At 37.4% G+C, this 21,356-nt stretch overlaps 1 protein-coding gene across 10 annotated transcripts in view; it reads right to left on the reverse strand.

The window, feature by feature from the left end:
• The window catches only part of RABGAP1 (RAB GTPase activating protein 1), a 177,002-nt gene that overhangs the window by 142,095 nt on the left and 13,551 nt on the right, over positions 1 to 21,356 (reverse strand). For 8 of the 10 annotated variants that reach the window (XR_010323034.1, XR_002785007.2, XM_010587642.3 and 5 more), the window contains one exon: positions 16,786 to 16,985. Coding sequence is in view for 7 of the 10 variants with exons in the window: in XM_010587642.3 (XP_010585944.1) it covers positions 16,786 to 16,935 (150 nt within the window). In the remaining 3 variants the exon portion in view is untranslated. The remainder of the gene's footprint in view (positions 1 to 16,785; positions 16,986 to 21,356) is intronic. The other 2 variants (XM_023544938.2, XM_023544937.2) reach the window with 1 other exon arrangement.

The following is a 21,356-nucleotide window of genomic DNA, read 5'->3' on the forward strand; positions in this document are numbered from 1 at the left end:
AGGCGAAAGAGAAATGACATATATAGCAGGATAGATACAGCTTCCTGAAAACAGATGAAGAAAAGATATTAAGAGCCTGTGTTTAAGCAGTTAGTAGTTATAAGTGGGAAGGCTATCATTAAAACACTGAACTAAATTGAAGAGGAGACTATTACTTCACACGCTATGAACTGCCGTTTTATTCTTTGGTATATGGGTTGAGTAAACCCAAGTTTTCAGTTGGATAGGTTGCTTATACTGCAATATATTCACCAATCACAGAAATATACATAATCCTAAGAGGAAACACATTTATATGTTTGCTTTTTGTGTTTATACATTTTTATCTTGCATTCTTCCCTAGTTTATTTCTATAAAAATAAGACCTGTCTTCTATTAATTCTTCCTTAAAGGCTAGGAAAAAATAATGTATACACACAATAATGCTGATTTTCAAAAACTTTAAAAATAGCAACCTAACAAATGCCTTGGATACTTAGGTCAGATACAGTACTCAGCAATTATCATGTTAGCTAATTTGAGAACCTTCAATACAATTCCAAAATTACTACCTATGACATTATAATATACATTACTTAAACCATTCAGTTTTGTCTTTTGTTTGTTTTTAAAGACAATCAATTAATCCCGACTAGTCCAAAAAAAAAAAAAATTCCAAACTTAGACCAACTAGGAAACCCTGGTTGCGCAGTGGTTAAGAGCTACAGCTGTTAACCAAAAAGGTCAGCAGTTCAAATCCACCAGGCGCTCCTTGGAAACTCTATGGGACAGTTCTACTCTGTCCTATAGGGTCACTATGAGTCAGAATCGACTCCATGGCATAGGTAGTCCAAACTGGGAAACATTCACCAATGCCTGTCAAGGTTCTCAAATTTTGGCATGCATCACAATCACCTGAATAGCTTGTTAAAACAGAGACCGTTAGGCCCTATCCCAGAGTTCCAATTCAGTAAGTCTGGGGTGGAGCCTGATAATTTGCATTTCCTAAAAGTTCCCAGGAAATGGTGAAGCTGCTAGTCTGGGGACCACACTCTGAGAATGAATCTTAGATCAATGGTCCTTAACCCTTGCTATGTAACAGTATAATCAAGATTACCACATAGTTTGCTAAAAATTCAAATACCTGCCCCTCTTTCTGTCCCTCCCACCTTCCACTGGTAAGACTAAATCAGAGTCTCAGAGGATATGGCCTGGGCATATAAATTTTTAAGAAAGTGAAGAGGACTTGAAGCATTTACTGTTGAAGATCAAAGACCACACAGCCTTCAGTATGGATTACACCTCAACATAAGGAAAACAAAAATCCTCACAAATAGACCAATAAGCAACATGATGATAAACAGAGAAGAGAATGAAGTTGTCAAGGATTTCATGTTATTTGGATTCACAATCAACACCCATGGAAGCAGTGGTCTAAAAATCAAAACACATATTTCATCGGGAAAATCTGCTGCAACCCGAAACCAAACCTGTTGCCGCTGATTCCAACTCATAGTGACCCTAAAGGACAGAGTAAAACTGCCCCACAGGGTTTCCAAGGAGTGCTTGGTGGATCTGAACTGCTGACCTTTTGGTTAGCAGACGTAGCTCTTAACCACTACATCACCAGGGTTTCCATCTGCTGCAAAGGACCTCTTCAAAGTGATGAAAAGCAAAGATGTCACCTTGAAGACCAAGGTGTGCCTGACCCAAGCCATGGTATTTTCAACGGCATAACATGCATGTGAAAGCTGGACAATGAACAAGGATGACAGAAGAACTGATGCCTTTGAATTGTGGTGCTGGCGAAGAGTACTGAATATACCATGGACTGCCAAAAGAACAAACAAATCTGTCTGGGAAGAAGTACAACCAGAATGCTCCTTAGAATCAAGGCTGGTGAGACTGTGTCTTACATGCTTTGAACATGTTGTCACGAGGGACTAGTTCCTGGAGAAGGACATGATGCTTGGTAAAGTACAGGGTTAGCAGAAAAGCGGAAGAAGGCTCTCAGCACAACAAACTGACACAGTGGCGGCAACAACGGGCTCAAGCTAACAATGACTGTAGGGATGGTGCAGGACCAGGCAGTGTTTTGTTCTGTGTTACAAAGGGTCACTATGAGTTGGAACCAGCTCGACAGCACCTCACAACAACAATATAGGTGATTCTGGATGCATAGCTGGGATTGAGAAACACTGACTCAGATCAAAATCCCAAACTAAAATGTCAACATAGTATTTCTCAGAGGGTTCATATGGGCATCAAAATGATCTCTGACACTTTTTGAAAATACAGATCCTCTAGGCCCCACCAGAAAAACTGCTGTGCATGGGTCCCAAGAATCTGCATTTTAAACAAGCATCCCATGTGATTTTTACATCCAATAAGGTTTGAGAACTACTGAGTTGGGACCTACATAGTTAATTTATTTTCTAACACGAACAGTTCATCACGATAAAAAGACTTGCTGAAACTGGTTGTTTCTTATGGCATTTGCCTACCTCCACCAGAGAGGCTGGGAAAGTATTTAGCCTTTGAAATCTCCCTTATAGCTAAGGTTTACCACAAAACATAATTTTATCCATTGAGATCTAAACAGAAGTCTGCTGGGGAGGCTTCTGGATGATGGCTGTTTTTCCTGATCAAAGAAACAAACATGGCTGTTGGCATTTCTTTTCCCCTTCTTCCGTTTTTGCCTTGGAAAAGAACAGGATGCACAGAACCAGGGTGGACGTCTTATGACCATGCAATGACAGGTATCAGAACAAAAGTCAGTAAGCCAATGATGGAGTGGATAATAAAAAGAAATTGTGTCTTTATTGGTATAGGTCAGCAACTGGGAAACTTTTTCTGTAAAGGATCAGAAAATAAATATTTTAGGCTTTGTACAACTATTCAACTTAAGTCTTTGCAGCATGAAAGCAGCCAGGAACAATACATAAATTAAAGAATGTGGCTGTGTTTCAATCAAACTTTATTTACAATCACAGGTGGTAGAGTAGATTTGGCCAGGGATCACTGTTTGTCTTTTAGTATAGATGAACAACCTAAACAAACCAGCAACTGCTTATTCCAGACTTCCTGTTATATGAGAAAAATAACCTACTATCAGTAGAACTTTTTGTTCCTTGCTGCCAACTGCATTCCTAACAGATACCACAAATCAACTCTAAAATAAATGTAGTTTCAGGTACAGTAATCAACACAGCAGGGCATTAGCAAAAGACTAGACATATACATCAACAGAAGAGCATGGAGTCCAGAAATAGATCCACACATATACAACTGCTTTTTGACAAAGTCGGCGAGGTATTTCAATGGAGAAAAGCAATTCAACAATGATGCTAGGACAAATCATTGAACATCCATATGCAAAGAACATGAATCTCAACCAACACTTCACACTGTATACAAAAATTAACTCAAAATGGATCACAGACCTAGGTAAATCATAAAACTATAAAACTACAAAAGAAAACTTAGGAGAATATTTTTGTGACCTGGGACACAAAGATTTCTTGGGACACAAAAATACAAATCATAAAAAACTGAGAAAATGGGTCTTAACAAAATTTGTAACTTCTGCTCTTCAAAAGACACTATTAAGAAAATGAAAACACAAGCCATTAAAACTGGAGAATGTATTTGCAAATCATATATATGATAAAGGGCTTGTATCCAGAATATAGAGAGAACTTCTTGCAACTCAATTATTATAACAATAAGCAACCCAATTTTTAAAAATGGGCAAAAGATTTACACAGACACTTTACCAAAGGATATACAGATAACATATAAGCATATGAAAAGAAACTTGACATCATTAGTCATTAGGGAAATTGGAACTACAATGAGATACCTCTACAGGTCTACATGAATTGCAAAAATTAAAAACAAAACAGAACAACACTGACAATGCCAAGTGCTGGAGAAGATGTGGGGCAAATGGAACTGTTATACATTGCCGGTGGGAATCAAAATGGTATAGACACTTCAGCAGTTTGGTTTAAATATACACTTACCATCTGATTCACTCCTATGTATTTTCGAAAAAACAAAAACATCTCTCTATATAAAGATCTGTTTGTGAATGCTTATAACAGCATTATTCATAATCACCAAAAACTGAATAAAACCCGAATGTTCATCAACTGATGAATGGATAAACAAATTGCAGTATGCCTATATACTATGGAATGCTACTCAGCAATACAAAGGCATGAACTACTCATACATGCAACATTGGCTGAACCTCAAAAACATTATTTTAAATAAAAAAGCCAGACATAAAAGACTTTACTGTGTGATTTCATTTACATGGCATTCCAGAAAAGGCAAAACTTTTGAAACAGAAATCAGCACAGTGGTTGCCAGGGGTGGAGAAATGTGTGCGTGGGAGGATTGACGAAAAAGAGGTACAAGGGGGCTTTTTGGAGTGGAAACAATATTCTGTATCTTGACTGTGGTGGTGGTTACGCGGGAGTTTACATCTGCCAAATCTCACACAACCATACACCTAAAAGGTGTGTATTATACTGTGTGTAAACTTTATCACAGTAAACTTGACTTAAAACAATAAATATGCTTTCTGCAAAAGATGTGACTTGAAAAGAATACAACTCTATCTGTCCCTCAAAGGGACAGGCTTTTTTCTTTGGCATAAACCTTATTTTATAGACTCCTGAGCCCTCTCACGGTATCTATTCTCAACAATATACAAACAACCCCAAATCTTTACCTACACTCTCTTCCTCTTTCTTGAACTCAAGAACCACAAGTCTAAGTGCAACTGTCTACTGGCACCTTCAGCTGGATACTCTGAACTACTCTGCCTAAAACTTAACTGTCTGATCCTCTATATTCTTACATGAAGTGTACTACTATTCACTCGGTGGTCAAAGAATCCTAATCATCTTTAACTCCTCTCATTATCACACTACTCACAAATCCTAATGATCCTTGCTCTACTTTCATTCATTTATCCTTTTAACTCTCTGTATAACTAATACCTTAGTACAACACACTGATAGCTTAGTGGATGAGAATCAGCATAAAGCCAATTCCCAGAAGGTGGAGATCAATCATATTCCCACGTTCCTAATTCTCCATTATTTCTGACATGAGCTGACTGTGCAGCACTCTCTCTCCTTCCCCAACCACTGGGGCTAGCTCAGGCTTTACCAGTTAAGGAGATACTATCTGTGTTAATTAGCTGGAACAACTTACAGAATTCACAGAAAATATTATACTTACTACTACTGGCTTTATTATAATAAAAGGATACATAAATTAGGATCTTCAAAAGGAAGAGATGCACAGGCAGGCCTGGGAAATTCCCAATGCAGAGCTGCCATGACTCAGAGAGGGCACATCACCCAGCCTTTGCGACCAGGAATCTCTCTCAGCCTTAGTGTTTGGGTTTTTATTGACCAGTCCTGCCCAATGGGCTAATCAAGCTGCCTGAGGTTAGTTGATATCAGACTTTTAGGTGAGTCTTTTCTGGTCTACCAGACCCCACTTCTAAGCACAAATCCTCAGGTGTGGCCTGGAAGACCCAGACCAAAGCACCCCACTTACTCTAAATGTTATTTCTCTGAACCAAGGCTACAGGATGCCTTCTTTAGGGTGAAACTAAATCCCTTACTCCACACACAGGCTCTTTCATTTCACTTAAGCCTACTGCAAAGGTAGTGGTTTTCTGCCTCCTTTCTCTCTCTCATTTGATCTATCCTTCATATGGCCATTCAAGTTATAACTGCAAATTTTAGTTCTGATCAAGCACTGCCTTATTTTTAAATCCTTCCATGGCTCCTCAATGCCCACAGCATAAAGCCCAAATTCTTAAGTATTAATGAGTCTTTTCATAACTCTGTCCAACCTACCTTTCTAGTCTCTTATCAGTCACATCAAACTACTCAACGTTCCCAACACCTTAAACTTTCAAGCTTCCATACTTTGCATAGACTGTTCCCTTTCCTGGAAAGAAGTTCTCTGCTTCTCCTCTGTATTCTTGAAGAGCAAGCCTAAATTTTCACATCCTCTAGACAGGGTTTAATCACTCCCTCATCAGGACTACCATAGTATTAGCATACATGTTTATTCTACCATTGCTATTTATTTTGAAAAATATTTCTTTAATGGGCCCCTTGAGCGAGACCGGGCATTATTAGATGGTAGAGATGGTTTCTTAAGTTATCTTTACATCTCCAAGGCTTTGGACAGTGACTGACTGGTACAGGATACATCTGTAATACATGTTTACTGAACTGGGTTTTATATATGAAAAGAAGACAAAGCAGTATGAATCTACTCTTCTACAGATTTTGGTTCAGTTACAGAAAAAGAAATCTAAACTATTTCAGCTTTGTTCATCTACTAAAAAAAAAAAACAAATAACTTCATTTACTATTACTCTGAGCAAATGTCACTAGTGTTTAACATTTACAATAACACTGCGAAGAACCAAAGAGCATGCTACAAAATGCAAGCAGTAAACTTTATTTTGAAGTCTAAGGAAGATTTCCAACCTAATTCAGCACAAATATGAATATAAAAAAGTAAAACAAAAATGTATGGATAGTACAACTAAAGGTCAGATTTAGATTTGGGTTTGTCCATGTAGTCTACATAAAGAAAAGAATGAAACTGAAAGACAAAAACAATGAACATGAAGTAGTGAATTTAGCAGCTACTGTAAACACAGACACAAATGTTTTAAGAACAGAGACTGCTTACAAAGCAGTGTGGTACTAAAACAAAAAAACTGGGGCTCAAAGCTGGCATGCGACACAATCACAGGGGCCATCATTCATATCATAAGCTCTTTACTAGAACGTTACCTCCTGGGTTACACAGTGGATGGTCTATGCAGCTGTATTTAGAAGCCCTACTATGAGTCAGAATCGACTCGACAGGACTGGTTTGGTTCTGGGTTACTTGGGCTCCATAGTAAGAAGGACCTGGGTTTGAGACATGGATCTGACACTAACTCTGTGACTGTGGACAAACCGCATCATCTATAAAATAAAGATGTTAATATCTACCTCACAGGGTTGTTATCAGGGTTCAGTGAGATAATAATAGTCTGATTATTGTGCACTTTTTTTTTTTTTTTATACATTTCGGGCATGATATCATGCAATTTTTACAGGGATTATCTTATTTCTCATCACATAGTACCTGCCAATTAGTGAGCATCGAGTAAGCATTAGTAATCCCCCATCCCAAAACAAAACCCACTGCCATCAAGTCTATTCCAACTCATTGGTGACCCTGCAGGACAGAGCAGAACGCCCTCAGAGGGTTTCCAAGGCTGTAAATCTTTATGGAAGCAGACCGTGGAGCAGCTGGTGGGTTTGAACTGCCCACCTTTCAGTTAGCAGCGAGTGCTTTAACCACTGCACCACCAAGGCTCCTTACCCCACCCCTCATCTGACTCTCAGCTTTTTCTAAATAAACTGTCCAGACTACTGGGCTGAGGCTGGAAAGAAAAAACAATAATAAACAAGTTAATTCTTCCACTTTTCAAGTTCCAGAGAAATCTAAGAACATGCCTACTATTCATACGCAAAAGAAACATTATTGGAGTAACACCTGTCCTTTCTAAATATGGACACCCTTCTGACGTAGTGGTAAAGTGCTACAGCTGCTAACCAAAGGGTTGGCTGTTCAAATCTGCCAGGTGCTCCTTGGAAACTCTACAGGGCAGTTCTACTCTGTACTATTGGGTCACTACGAGTCAGAATCAACTTGCCAGCACTGAGTTTGGTTTGGTTTTTTTGGTTTCTAAACATATCATATAAAGGTAATAACTTATACGGTAGAAATGGCTGCAAGTTTATTTCCTTGAGAGCAAAATTACATTTATGGAACCAAAGGACAAAATGTTCCAAACCAACATTCAGAGTAATTTCTTGGTTTTAATTTTCTACTTCTAACTTTATAGCCCATTTCCCTTCACTGCAAGAATGCGAACTAGGTCTCACATAATTTGCCAATTATACAAAGCCACATTAGGTGGTTTGGAACCGTTTTCTAGGAGAGATCTTATGTCTTCCAGAAAGCATGCTTAGGAACTGACAGTTTGTGCTTGAGAAATCCCTAGATGATCAGAAAATTAATGACAAATAAATTCCTGATAATCTGCAGTTCCCATTAGTTGTTTCATATGCAGTGATTATATAAATGAAAATAGCTCAAACTGAGTCATTATACTCAGTGTGAAAGATGAGCCATCAGGAAACAAGTATATAATCCTCAATTCTGTTAGAAACCAAAACATAAAAGAAGAACCAGAAATGCAACTTGAATACTGGAACATACAGTTCTAAGCTCAAATCTGCTCACTTGTTCTATGACCTTTGATAATTCACTAAAATTTCTTGATGCCTCATTTTATAAATTACAGCTGTTCTTATATATGCAAGCTCTTTATATCTTCTTGTATAACTGAAGACTCAAAATTCCAAAATGTTACTATTAGAAATTACTAACAATATTCAAAAAGGGGAGTGGAAGGGGGCAGAAGCTAGTGCATTCATTCTGAAAAGCCAGCTGAAAAAAGATCCAAAATACTTAACGAATATTTCCAATGAATGCTGAGATTATGGCTGGGCCTTGCTTTACTTTTCTTAAAGTCTGATTTTATAACCACACACATTATTTTTATAATTAGAGAAAACAATAAAAAAGCTAGTTGCATCTTGGGAGAAAAATAAATGAAAGCACATCAGTTATACTGTACGCAGTGCTCCTAGCTCTATGTCATTTCATGCCTTTTGAACTTTCTACATGCCACAGACTAAATTCTTTGTTTGGGAAATTCTTAGTTATTCTTCAAGGCTTTGCTCAATGGCCACTCCTCTATCAAGCCTTTCTTTTCTTCATCAGGCAATAACTATGTTCTCATACAATTCTGTTCATACCTGGATTCTAGCACTTGACGAACTGTATCATGATGACCTATTCACTTATCTGTCTCACTCACCACCACCAACATGACCCCTTTAACTTAAATGAATGGCAGGAAAATCATACATTCTCCGTGTTCAGTAACTTTGCTTGTTGAATAAAAAAAGATTTGCATTACACTGGAGGTGATTAACTGATTCTTAAACAAGTAATATCAGAAATTGAGCTAGAAGATTAATTTAGGCATTACTAAGTGAGATGAAATGATTTCTGTACCTGCCAGTTTTATTTTTTATTGTGATAAATATATACGCAATAAAACATGTCCCATTTTAATAATCTTCACAAGCACAGTTCAGTGACATTAATTACATTCATCAGGTCATTCAACCATCATCCTTATCTGTTCCCAAATTTTCTCAACATCCTTAACAGAAGCCTAGTGTACTCTATGCACTGAGTCCTCCTTTCTCCCTCCCTCCCGCTCACCCCTGGTAACCACTAATAAACTTTGGTCTCTACACATTTGCCTATTCTAGATATTTCACGTAAGTGGGATCATATAATCTTTGTCCTTTTGAGACTAACTTATTTCACTTAGCATAATATTTTCCAGGTTCATCCATGTTGTAGCATATACCAGGACTTTGTTTCTCTTTGTGGCTGAGTAATATTCCATTGTATGTAAGTATCACATTTTGTTTCCCTAGTCATCTGTCGATGGATATTCAGGCTATTTCCACCTTTTGGCTATTGTGAGTAGTGCTGCAATAAACACTGGTGTACAACGATCTCTGTGTGTTCCTGCTTTCAATTCTTTCAGATCTATACCTAGGATACCATATGCTAGATCATGCTGGAAATCTCTCTCAGTGAGTGAGCTTGTAAAACCTAAAATCAGATGATATCCCTACTAAAAACTCTCCAAAAATTTCCTTTACACTTTATAATACAGTCCAAATTCTTACTGCAGCCTACGAGATTCCACATGATCCAGCCCTGCCCATCTTTAGATCTCATTCCTTATCACTTTTTACCTTGTTCACTCTGCTCTAGTCTCTGGTCTAATAAGAATGAACCCTCTCTACCAAACTCCTGCCCCCATCTTTGTATTCACTGTTTCCTCTAGAAAGCTCTTTCCCCATGGCTTTCTTCTCACTTCATTCAAATCTCTGTTCAAATATCATCTAAAGATCTTCTTTATATTGGATTACACTTCAACATACAGAAAACAAAAATCCTCACAACTGGATCAAAAAGCAACATCATGATAAACGGAGAAAATACTGAAGTTGTCAAGGATTTCATTTTACTTGGATCTACAATCAAAGCCCATTAAAGCAGCAATCAAAAAATCAAACTATGTGTTACATTGGGTACATCAGCTGCTGAAGACCTCTTTAAAGTGTTAAAAAGCAAAGACATCACTTTGGGAACTAAGGTGCGCCTGACCCAAAACCCAAAAACCCACTGCCGTTGCGCCTGACCTAAGCCATGGTATTTTGAACTGCCTCATATGCGTGGAAAGCTGGACAATGAATAAGGAAGACCAAGAAGAAATGATGCCTTTGAAGTATGATGCTAGCAGAGAACACTGAACATACCATGGACTGCCAGAAGAATGAACAAATCTGTCTTGGAAGAATGCTCCTTAGAAACAAGGATGGCAAGACTTTGTCTCAGGTACTTTGGACATGTTATCAGGAGGGACCAGTCCCTGGAGAAGGACTTCATGCTTGGTAAAACACAGAGTCAGTGAAAAAGGAAGGCCCTCAACAAGACGAACTGACACAGGGGCTGCAACAATGGGCTAAAATGCAGCAACAATTGTGAGAATGGTGCAGGACTGGGCAGTGTTTCATTCTGTTATACACAGGGTTGCTATTAGTTGGAACCAACTTGACGGCAGCTAACAATAACAAAGACCTTCTCTAAAATAGTACCTGCCTTCACTCTTTATCCACTTATCCTGCTTTATTTTTCTTCACAACATCTAAATTTACTTGACATATCATTTATTTTCTTATTTTTTTAGTGTCTGTCTCCCCCATTAGAATATAAGTTCCAGGAGGGTAGGGAGCTTTATCTGTTTTGTTCACCACTGTATCCCCAGGACCTAGAACAGTACTTGGCACATAGTAGGCACTCAATAACACTTGCTCAATTAACAGTTATAAACAAGAACTGAAATATTTTTAGTTATTTACTTTTAAGGCAGAGCCAACATGGCACTATAGACAGAAGCACCATGCCGTCCCTCTGCAACAAAGAGTGGAAAACTAAGTAAAACAGAAACATCAATCCTGGGACCCTAAGATACAAATGAAGGAATATAAAACAAAACTGAAAAATTTACGACAGGGAAACAGAGAGGTCAATCTGTAATTGACAACAATATCAGAACAATAAAAGAGAATAAACAGTGTAGGTACAGAACTTTCAAATGGAGACAAAATCAAGATGCTATCAAGTAATAAAAAAAAAGTAATAAGACTGCTTTAAACATAGGAAGACAGGTAAATTTCAAAGTAATAACAAAGAAAGTAAACAAACCTACTCATCAAAATAAAGAACAAAAAATCTTGGTAAATACAAAATCTACAAAAACAAAAGAAATAAAAAAAACACAAAAGGAATTCACCACAGAAGAGTAAGTGGAACAAAGACAACAACAGCACCACAAAAAAAGCACTATAAAATGGCACGATAAACTCACACCTATCAATAATCACACTGAATGTAAATGGCTTAAATACACCAATAAAGAGACAGAGTGACAGAATGTACATAAAAACAGGACCCATCAATATGCTGTCTACAACAGACACATCTTAGAAACAAAGCCATAAATTTATTAAAAATCAAAGGATGAAAAAATACATCAAGCAAACACCTACCAAAAAACAGGACTGATAATACTAATCTCAGAAAAAAAAGACTTTAAAACAAAATCCATCATAAAAGACAAAGAAAGGCATTATATAACAATTAAAGGGACAATCCGTCATGAAGACATAATCATAATAAATTATCTACGCACCCAATGACAGGGCTCCAAAATACATAAAACAAACTCTAACAGCACAGAAAAGAGAAACTCATAGTTCCACCGTAACAGCAGGAGACTTCAACACACCACTCTTGGTAAAGGACAGAACATCTAGAAACTCAACAAAGATACAGAATATCTAAAGGCCACAAACAACCAACTTGATCTCACAGACATATATAGAACACTCCACCCAAAAGCTGCAAAGTACACACTCTCTTCCAATGTACATGGAACATTCTCCAGAATAGATAAAAAAAATCAAGTACATGGAAACTGAGTAACACTCTGCTTAAAAATCACTAGGTAATAGAAGAAATCAAAGATGGAATCAAAAAATTCCTAGACTCAAAGAATGAAATCATACCAAAAGCTTTGTGACACAGCAAACGCAGTGCTCAGAAGTCAATTTATACCAATAGATGCACACATCAAAAAAGGGACAAAATCAAAACACTAGCCACACAACTATAACAAATAGAGAACAGCCAAAGAAGCCCAAAGCTACCAAAAGAAAGGAAATAATAAAGATCAGAGCAGAAATAAATGAAATACAGAACAGAAAAACAATAAAAAGAATCAACAAAACCAAAAGTTGGTTCCTTGTAAGGATCGACGAAATTGACAAACCACTGGCCGAATTCACTGAAGAAAAACAGGACAGGATGCAAATAACCCCAATAAGAAATGAAATGGGGGATATTACAAGAGACTCAACTGAAATAAAAAAGATCAGAACAGAGCACTATGAAAAGCTATACTTACAAATTTGAAAACATAGGGGAAATGCAACAATTTCTAAAAACACACCACCTACCCAAAATAACACAAACTGAAGTTGAAAATCTGTACAGACCCAAAACAAGAGAAGAAATTTAAAAGGTAATTAAAAAAAAAAAAAAACTTTCAACAATAAAAAGCCCTGGCCCAGGGGGCTTCACTGGAGAATTCTACCAAAAATTCAGAGAAGAGTTTACACCAGTACTGCTCAAACTATTTTAGACCAGAGAAATGGAAGGGATACTTCCAAATTAATTCGATAAAGCCAGCATAACCGATACCAAAACCAGGCACAGACACCACAAAAAAAGGAAAATTACAGACCAATAAATAGCTCTCATGTACATAGATGCAGAAATTCTCAACAAAATTCTAGCCGAAGGAAAATTCGGCATCACATCAAAAAAATAATACACCATGACCAAGTGGGATTCATGACAGGTACGCAAGGATAGCTCGACATTAGAAAATCAATCAACGTAATCTACAACATAAATAAAAGAATCACATGATTATCTCAACTGACACACAAAAGGCATTCAACAAAGTCCATTACCCATTCCTGATAAAAACTCTCAATAAACAGATATAGAAGGGAAATTTCTCAACAGAATAAATGGCATCTATACAAAACCCACAGCCAACATCATTCTTAACAGAGAGACTGAAAACATTCCCCCTAAGAACAGGAGCAAGACAATGATGCCCTTTATCACCACTTCTATTTGACACTGTGCTGGAAGTCCTAGCTAGAGCAACAAGGCAAGAAAAAGAAATAAAGGGCATTCAAATTGGTAAGCAAGAAATAAAACTGTTCCTATTTGCAAATAATATACTATACATAAAAAAGGAAAAGACTCCTTGAGAAAACTATTAGAACTAATAGAAAGATTCAGTAGCATAGCAGGATACAAGATAAACATATAAAAATCAGTTAGATTCCTACATACCAGTAAAGGGAACTACTAAAAGGATATTAGGAAAACAACACATTTATAATAGCCCCTAAAATATAAATTACTTAGGAATAAATCTAACCAGGGATGTAAAAGACCCATACAAAGAAAACTGCAAAACACTACTGCAAAAAAAAAAAAAAAAAAAAGACCTACATAAATGGAAGACATACCATGCTCATGGACAGGTAGACTCAATCCTGTGAAAATGACAATTCTACCCAAAGCAATCTAGAAATACAATGCAATCTCAATCCAAATACTAACAGCATTCTTCCATGAGACGTAAAAATTAATCCTTAACATTATATGGAAAGGAAAGAGGCCGCAGTAAGTAAAGCACTACTGAAAAAGGAGAATAAAGCAGGAGGCTCATACTAACTGACCTCAGAACCTACTATACAGCCACAGTAGTCAAAACAGCCCGGTACTGGTACAACAGACACACTGGCCAATGGAACAGAATTGAGAACCCGGATGTAAATCCATTCACCTACGGTCACCTGATCTCCGATAAGGGCCCAAAGTCTATCAAACGGGAAAAGACAGTCTTTTTAACAAATGGTGCTGGCAAAACCGGATGTCCATCTGCAAAAAAAATGAAACAGGACCCATACCTCACAGCATACACAAAAACTAATTCAAAATGGATCAAAGACCTAAATATAAAGCCAAAAACTATAAAGATCATAGAAGAAAAAAATAGGGTCAATGCTAGAGGCCCTAACACATGGCATTAACAGCATACAAACCAAAACTAACAATACTCAAACACTAGAAGATAAACCAGATAATTGGGATCTTCTAAAAATTAAACATGCTCATCAAAAGACTTCACCAAAAGAGTAAAAACAGAAGCTACAGACTGGGAAAAAAAGTTGGCTGTGACAAATCTGACAAAAGGTCTAATCTCTAAAATCTACAAGAAAATTCAACACCTCTACAACAAAAAGACAAACAATGCAATTAAAAAATGCACAAAGGTATGAATAGACACTTCACCAAAGAAGACATTCAAGCAGCTAAGGAATACATGGTAAGATGCTCGTAATCACTAGCCATTAGAGAAATATAATTCAAAGCCACAATGAGATACCATCTCACGCCACATTACTGGCATGAATCAAAAAATAGAAAATAACAAATGTTGGAGGGACTTCAGGGAGAGTGGAACTCTTATGCACTGCTGGTGGGAATGTAACATGGTACAACCATTTTGGAAAATGTTATGGCATTTCCTTAAAAAGTTAAAAATAGAAATACCATATGATCCACCAATCCCACTCCTAGGAATATATCCTAGGGAAATGAGAGCTGTCACACAAATAGACATATGCACACCCATGTTCACTGCAGCATTGTTCACAATAGCAAAAAGATGGAAACAACCCAGGTGCCCATCAACAGGTGAATGGATAAATTATGGTACAAACATAAAATGGAATACTATGTAACAATAAAGAACAATGATGAATCTGGGAAGCATCTCATGACATGGATGAATCTGGAGGACATTATGCTGAGTGAAAAAAGTCAATCACAGAAGTACAAATATATGAGATTACTACTATAAAAACTCATGAAAAGGTTTACACACAAAAAGAAACAATCTTTGATGGTTACTAGGGAGGGGAGGGGTGGGAGGGAAAAACACTAAATAGACAACAGATTAAGTCGTAACTTTTGCGAAGCCTAAGACAGTACATAGTACTGGGGAAGCCGTCAAAATTTGTCCAAGGCAAGGTCATGGAAGCTCCATAGACACATCCAAACTCCCTGAGGGACCAAATAACTGGGCTGAGGCCTTGGGGACCATGGTCTTGGGGAACACATAGCTCAACTGGCATAACATAGTTTATAAAGAAAATGTTCTACATTCTACTTTGGTGAGTAGTATCTGGGGTCTTAAAAGCTTGTGAGCAGCCACCTGAGATGCTCCATTGGCCTCACCTCGTCTGGAGCAAGGGAAAATGAAGAAAACCAAAGACACAAGGGAAGGATTAGTTTGAAGGGCTAATGGATCACAGCTACAACAGCTTCCACCACACTGAGTCCAGCACAACTAGATGGTGCCAGGCTACCACCACTGACTGCTCTGACAGGAATCACAACAGAGGGTCCTGGACAGAGCTGGAGAAAAATGTAGTACGAACTTGTAATTCACACACACACAGACACACACACACAAAAGGTTAAGACCAGACTTACTGGTCTGACAAAGACCAAAGAAACCCTTGAGAGTAAGCCGTCTGTACACCCTTATAAGTTCAATAACGAAGTCATTCCTGAGGTTCACCCTTCAGCAATAGATCAGACAGGCCCATAAAACAAAACGAGACTAAACGGGCACACATGCCCAGAGGCAAGGACAAGAAGGCAGGAGGGGACAGAAGAGCTGGCAATGGGGAACCCAAGGTCAAAAAGAGCAGAGTACTGACACATTGTAGGGTTGGCAACCTATGTCACAAAATAATATGTGTATTGTTTAATGAGAAACTAGTTTTTTCTGTAAACCTTCATCTAACATACAAAAAAAAAAAAAAAATGTAGGGGTTGCCTTTAAAAAGAATTATTTACTTTTTAAGTAACCAACAATCTGTTTTTTTTTTAATATTCATAAAGAGCAACACAATAACAGTATGGGAAAATAACGAAGTAATAGCTATCTGGCTGAGAAAACAAACAGAAATGGTCAAAGGCCAGGTATTTAAAATTCTGTTTTAATAATCCTAAAGCTTATTATTATAAATAGCATTACTAACCTGCCACAACATGGCAGGTTACATTACATACACCTGGTCCAAAAGAAACAAGCATCTCTAATTTGATGGTAAAGTGAAAAGAATGCTAAAAGAATGATAAACGTTTATACTGTAACTAAGTTTTGACAGAGGTATTAGAAGATTCAGGAGGAGGTAATCAAAGTGAAAATCCTCAATCAAATATAAGCTTGTCACTATTATTAACTATAAATAAAACACTCTAGTATTAAAAAAAATGTATTATTTCCTTGTTTTCATTTTTCTCCCATATACTTTCCCTGCTAAGGCCAAGCTTTAGGAATGGGCTTAGCAAGACTAAACAAAATAAACAGTTATGGAATCTTACCTTGAGTCCTGTTTTTTCATCATCACTTCCATTATTTGTAGATGGTGTCTCATCTCCTTGCCTGGAAACCAAGACAAAATCTTCACTATTAAGAGTAGATACTGAGTCTGAGGAGACACTGATTTTTCCAACAGAAGCCTTGTCATCCATGACTCAAGAATGAGGCTCAACTCATGAATGATTAAATATTTTAAAAACGTCTGAAAAACAAAAACCATAAAGATACTCATATAGAACTTCTGCCAGATATTCAATTATCCTCTAATTCTTACAAAACACATATGGAAAAACTTAAAAAAAAAAAAAATCCAAAATACATCCCCAAGACTTTTATCACACTTTAGGCTTTTTATTTCAGACAATAAAGGAATTTCATACTGTTCAGGGCCAAGATATTTCAGACTCTGAAAAAATAAATAAATAAAATATATTCCCTTTGGAATAACCCTAGGAAACCTACAGTGATTCCTTTGGCATATGCTGAAACTCTAGGCTTGGCTTACAAAAATAGTTCTTCTGTTTTCTATCCCTAAATTTGCAAAGCTGTACACATAAATGAAAATGAAAGCACTCAGGACAGTAACAAAGGTTTTCCTAACATTGTTGATTCTTAAATTTCAGTACTAACAATGTGCTTTTAAGAAGCGAAATTTCACATTAACACTCAACAGAGATAAATTCAAGGCCAAAAAACCCACTGCCATCGAGTGGATTCCGACTCATAGCGACTCTATAGGACAGAGTAGAACTGCCTGATAGAGTTTCCAAGGAGCGCCTGGTGGATCTGAACTGCTGACCTCTTGGTTAGCAGCCATAGCACTTAACCACTACGCTGCCAGGGTTTCCAAATTCAAGGCAGGGCAAGCATAAATTCTAGAGCTAGGAAATATCTTAAGTAGCGAGAGATCCAAAGTCCATTAATAACTCAATATCCCCCATCCCCTGGTTTCTCAATATGAACATTAGTAATAAAAGAATTTCATGCCAAAAATCCCCAACAAAAAGTACAAAGATGTGTCCCTTACAAAAGCCATTAAATTATTTATTGACTCCTGGAATAAAACTCAAACTTATTTACCATTTTAAAACCTGATTCTGCATACTTTGCGGCAATATTTCCATTTGGCTGCCCAAACAACCACAGAACAATACAGCATTATACTCAGACAGCTTTAACCAATTTAACAAAAGTAACTCTAGCTCTGTGTTCATCTTGCACCTCTCAAGGCAGTATGATTAAGAGGGTCTGTTCAATCTCTCCAATTAAGAAGTCCTGATATAATCTCTGAGTGTTATATTCAAATAATACTGTTAAAACAGATAAGGAAAAGACAACTCCAAGAGGAGAAGTAAAATTACTTAATGACATGTCTAAAGCTATAATCCTGGACTCTCCTACTTTTTAAACTTATTCCTGTTTGAAGACTATCAGAGCCTCACATTTCACTGGACAAAGTATACATACACAGTGTGGCATTCAAAAACACTTTGAGATGCAGTTTTGAAAAAGTGAAAGAAAAATGTAGCTTTCACTCATCCATTCAATAAATACTGGGTGTCTAGTTTGGGTTTAGCGTACCAAAGGGCAGGATATAGTGAACAAGAGAAATTAGACCCTTGCTCAAAAGGAATTTACAGCTTAGCAGAGAACAGAGGCAAATTGTATAGACTAAGTGTACTGATTTAGGGTGAGAAAAAAATATAAAATATGTTGGGAGAGCAGTTAACTTAGACTTGGAGAGTTAAGAAATATTTTAGAGGTAATGTCTTTGCTGAGGATATATATTTTAACACCTCCAGGTATTTGCCCTGATAGTATGCTTTTCTTAAAAGTGGTTTCCTTGCTTCTGTACCAGATCAACTCCAACTCATCATTCATGACCTAACCCTCCTAAACAGCCTTCTCATGGATTCTCCCACCAGAGCCAAATACGTTACTTCCTTTATCTCTCTTCCCAAAGCATTTTATATTTGCCTTTTTTATGTTTTTTTTATTATGTCGTATTACAACTAGACGGTGAATATCCTTTAATCTTCACATCTCTGTTTCACAGATGAGGAAACTGAGGCTTAGAGAAGTAGTGTAACTTGTTCAAGGTAATCTAACTAGTTCACAGTAATGTAACTAGAGGCAAAGCCAAAAATTCAACCCAGTTATCTCTGACCACAGAAGCTGAGCTCTTTCCATTAGATTATGATGCCTTTCTAATAATGCCACAAATTTGGGTCTTACCCCGACTCAGCACTGGGTAAGGAAGTCTTTTATCTTTTTTAGAACTTGTATTTTAGATGGGATTTTCAAGCTCAATTTACCTTTTTTCCATCTTTTAAAATGTGATTAAGAGTAGGACAGCACTTGTTGTTGTTAGGTGCTGTTGAGTTGGTTCTGACTCACAGTGACCCTATGTATAACAGAATGGAACACTGCCCTGTCCTGCGCCATCTTCACAATTGTTGGTATGCTTGAGCCCACTGCTGCTGCCACTGTGTCAATCCATCTTGTTGAGGACAGTCTGGGCAAGTTCTCTAAAGCTATGATCTTGGAGACACTAACAACTTTATATAATACTCTGGACTTAACATACTGTGGCATTTACAGATACTATGGAATTGAGAAGATTCGGCAGGCTCAAAAGTTCCACCTTTTCTTTGAGGAGTGACAGGAAAATGTTTTATGAGATTCTTTACAGTTTGTTTTGGCAACTGAAAGTAACTGAATCACTCAGTGGGAATGAGGTTTATCTAAGTAGCACAGGAAAAACTTCACAATAAGAATTCCCTTCTCTGGCCTCCAAAGACAGAAAGAAGAGTCCATAACAGCCAAGTGCTCTGTATAAGACTACCCCTTCTCTGGCTTTCACAATGAAAAAGGGCCCCAGAACTTACAGCACGCCTGGCAAAACTCTAGACTATTCAGTCTGTCTGGAGACCATCAGGACTAATTTTCTTTTGTTTTCAAGCTGTATTTACATCAGTCACCAAAAGAAGCCCCTTGCTCTAATTCTTCATCCTTCAGGCGCTAATTCTAATTTCCATAGATAATGCACTACAAACTGCCTCTCTAAAACACCTGCACTGCCATCTCCTTTTCTACCTTTCTCCATAGCACTTATCACCATTTGACATACTTTACATTTTAGTCATTCCTAAGTATCCTGTAAGTTGGAACCTAAGCTCCATGAAGGCTAAGATTTTTATCTGTTTCACTAACTACTGTATCCCTACCACCTGGAACAACACCTAGCACATGGTAGATATTCAGATATTTATTAAAGAAGATAAATGATAAAGATGGAAAGGAACGAGAGCCACCTATTGAAAAGACTACCTTCTACAGACAAACAGGAACAGTAGTCATATTTGTGATGGTGAAGCATACAATCAGGTGTTAGAAAAAACCTGAGTTAGAACACTGGTTTTACTACTTACTAGTAGTTTGAGCTTGGTCACAATGAGCCTCACTTTTCATAACTGAAATGGGATACTACCTACTTTATAGAGCTATTGTTTAACAGTTACTAAGGTTTGGTTTTTGGTGGTTTTTAGAGGGTCACTATGAGTTGGAATCAACTCAAAAGCAATGGGTTTTGGTACATATCTGTAAGGAGCCCTGGTGGCGCAGTAGTTAAGCACTCTGCCACTAACCAAAAAGTCAGCAGTTCGAATCCAGCAGCAGCTCCTTGGAAACTCTATCAGATAGTTCTACTCTATGGTATAGGGTCGCTATGAGTCGAAACCGACTCGAAGGCAACGGGTTTGGGTTTTTTTTTGCTGGCACAGCAGTTAAAGCACTCAGCTGCTAACTGAAAGGTCAGTTGTTTGAATCCACCAACTGCTCTGTGGAATAAAGATGTGACAGTCTGCCTCTGTGAAGATTCCGGGCTAATTTGCTCATCCTAACAATTCTGTAGGGTAGAGTAAGGTTCTTTATCCCATTTTAAATAATATACATATGAATGTTCCTGGTAGTTGGCAGGCACTCACAGATTGTTTCCTTCTTTTATAGGAGCGATGAGTCTAGACCCATGTAACGTGCCCAATTACCGACAGGGCCAAGTTAGCTGGTGCAACTTCAGGCATGTTTCCTTCTCCATACCTCTTTTAATAAAGCCAAGTCACTTGAAATGATAGGTAATTTTGTTTAGCTGTACAGCATCCTGCATCATACTTAAAAGTTCAGATATGCTATATTTTTCATTATTTATGAAAGTCCTTGCTGATTAGAAACTTTGAAAATTACTCTCTTGATGCCAATATTCCCTATAAACTTCTGCTCAAACTCACTACTCTGTGCCATATGTGACAATTTTATACTCAACTATGCATGTCTGCAAAGTCCATGGCAAAAAATGCACCTCAATCTTGCCAAATGAAGATTCAGTTTCATTCTCAATCTCCTGTTAAACACTCCAGGCTGAGCTAATAGAGAAATGGAAAATGAACTAGCTATCATAAAGGCTCTTTTGACTGTCCTTCAACAGCAATGGATAATCAATGTTTACTTTTTAAAAACTTGATTTTTGGACAGAGCACTATTGGATATTTGTACTGTTTCTAGTTACACTGTTCTG

This window comes from Loxodonta africana, chromosome 9 (assembly GCF_030014295.1).
Source record: "Loxodonta africana isolate mLoxAfr1 chromosome 9, mLoxAfr1.hap2, whole genome shotgun sequence".
Lineage (NCBI taxonomy): Eukaryota > Metazoa > Chordata > Mammalia > Proboscidea > Elephantidae > Loxodonta > Loxodonta africana.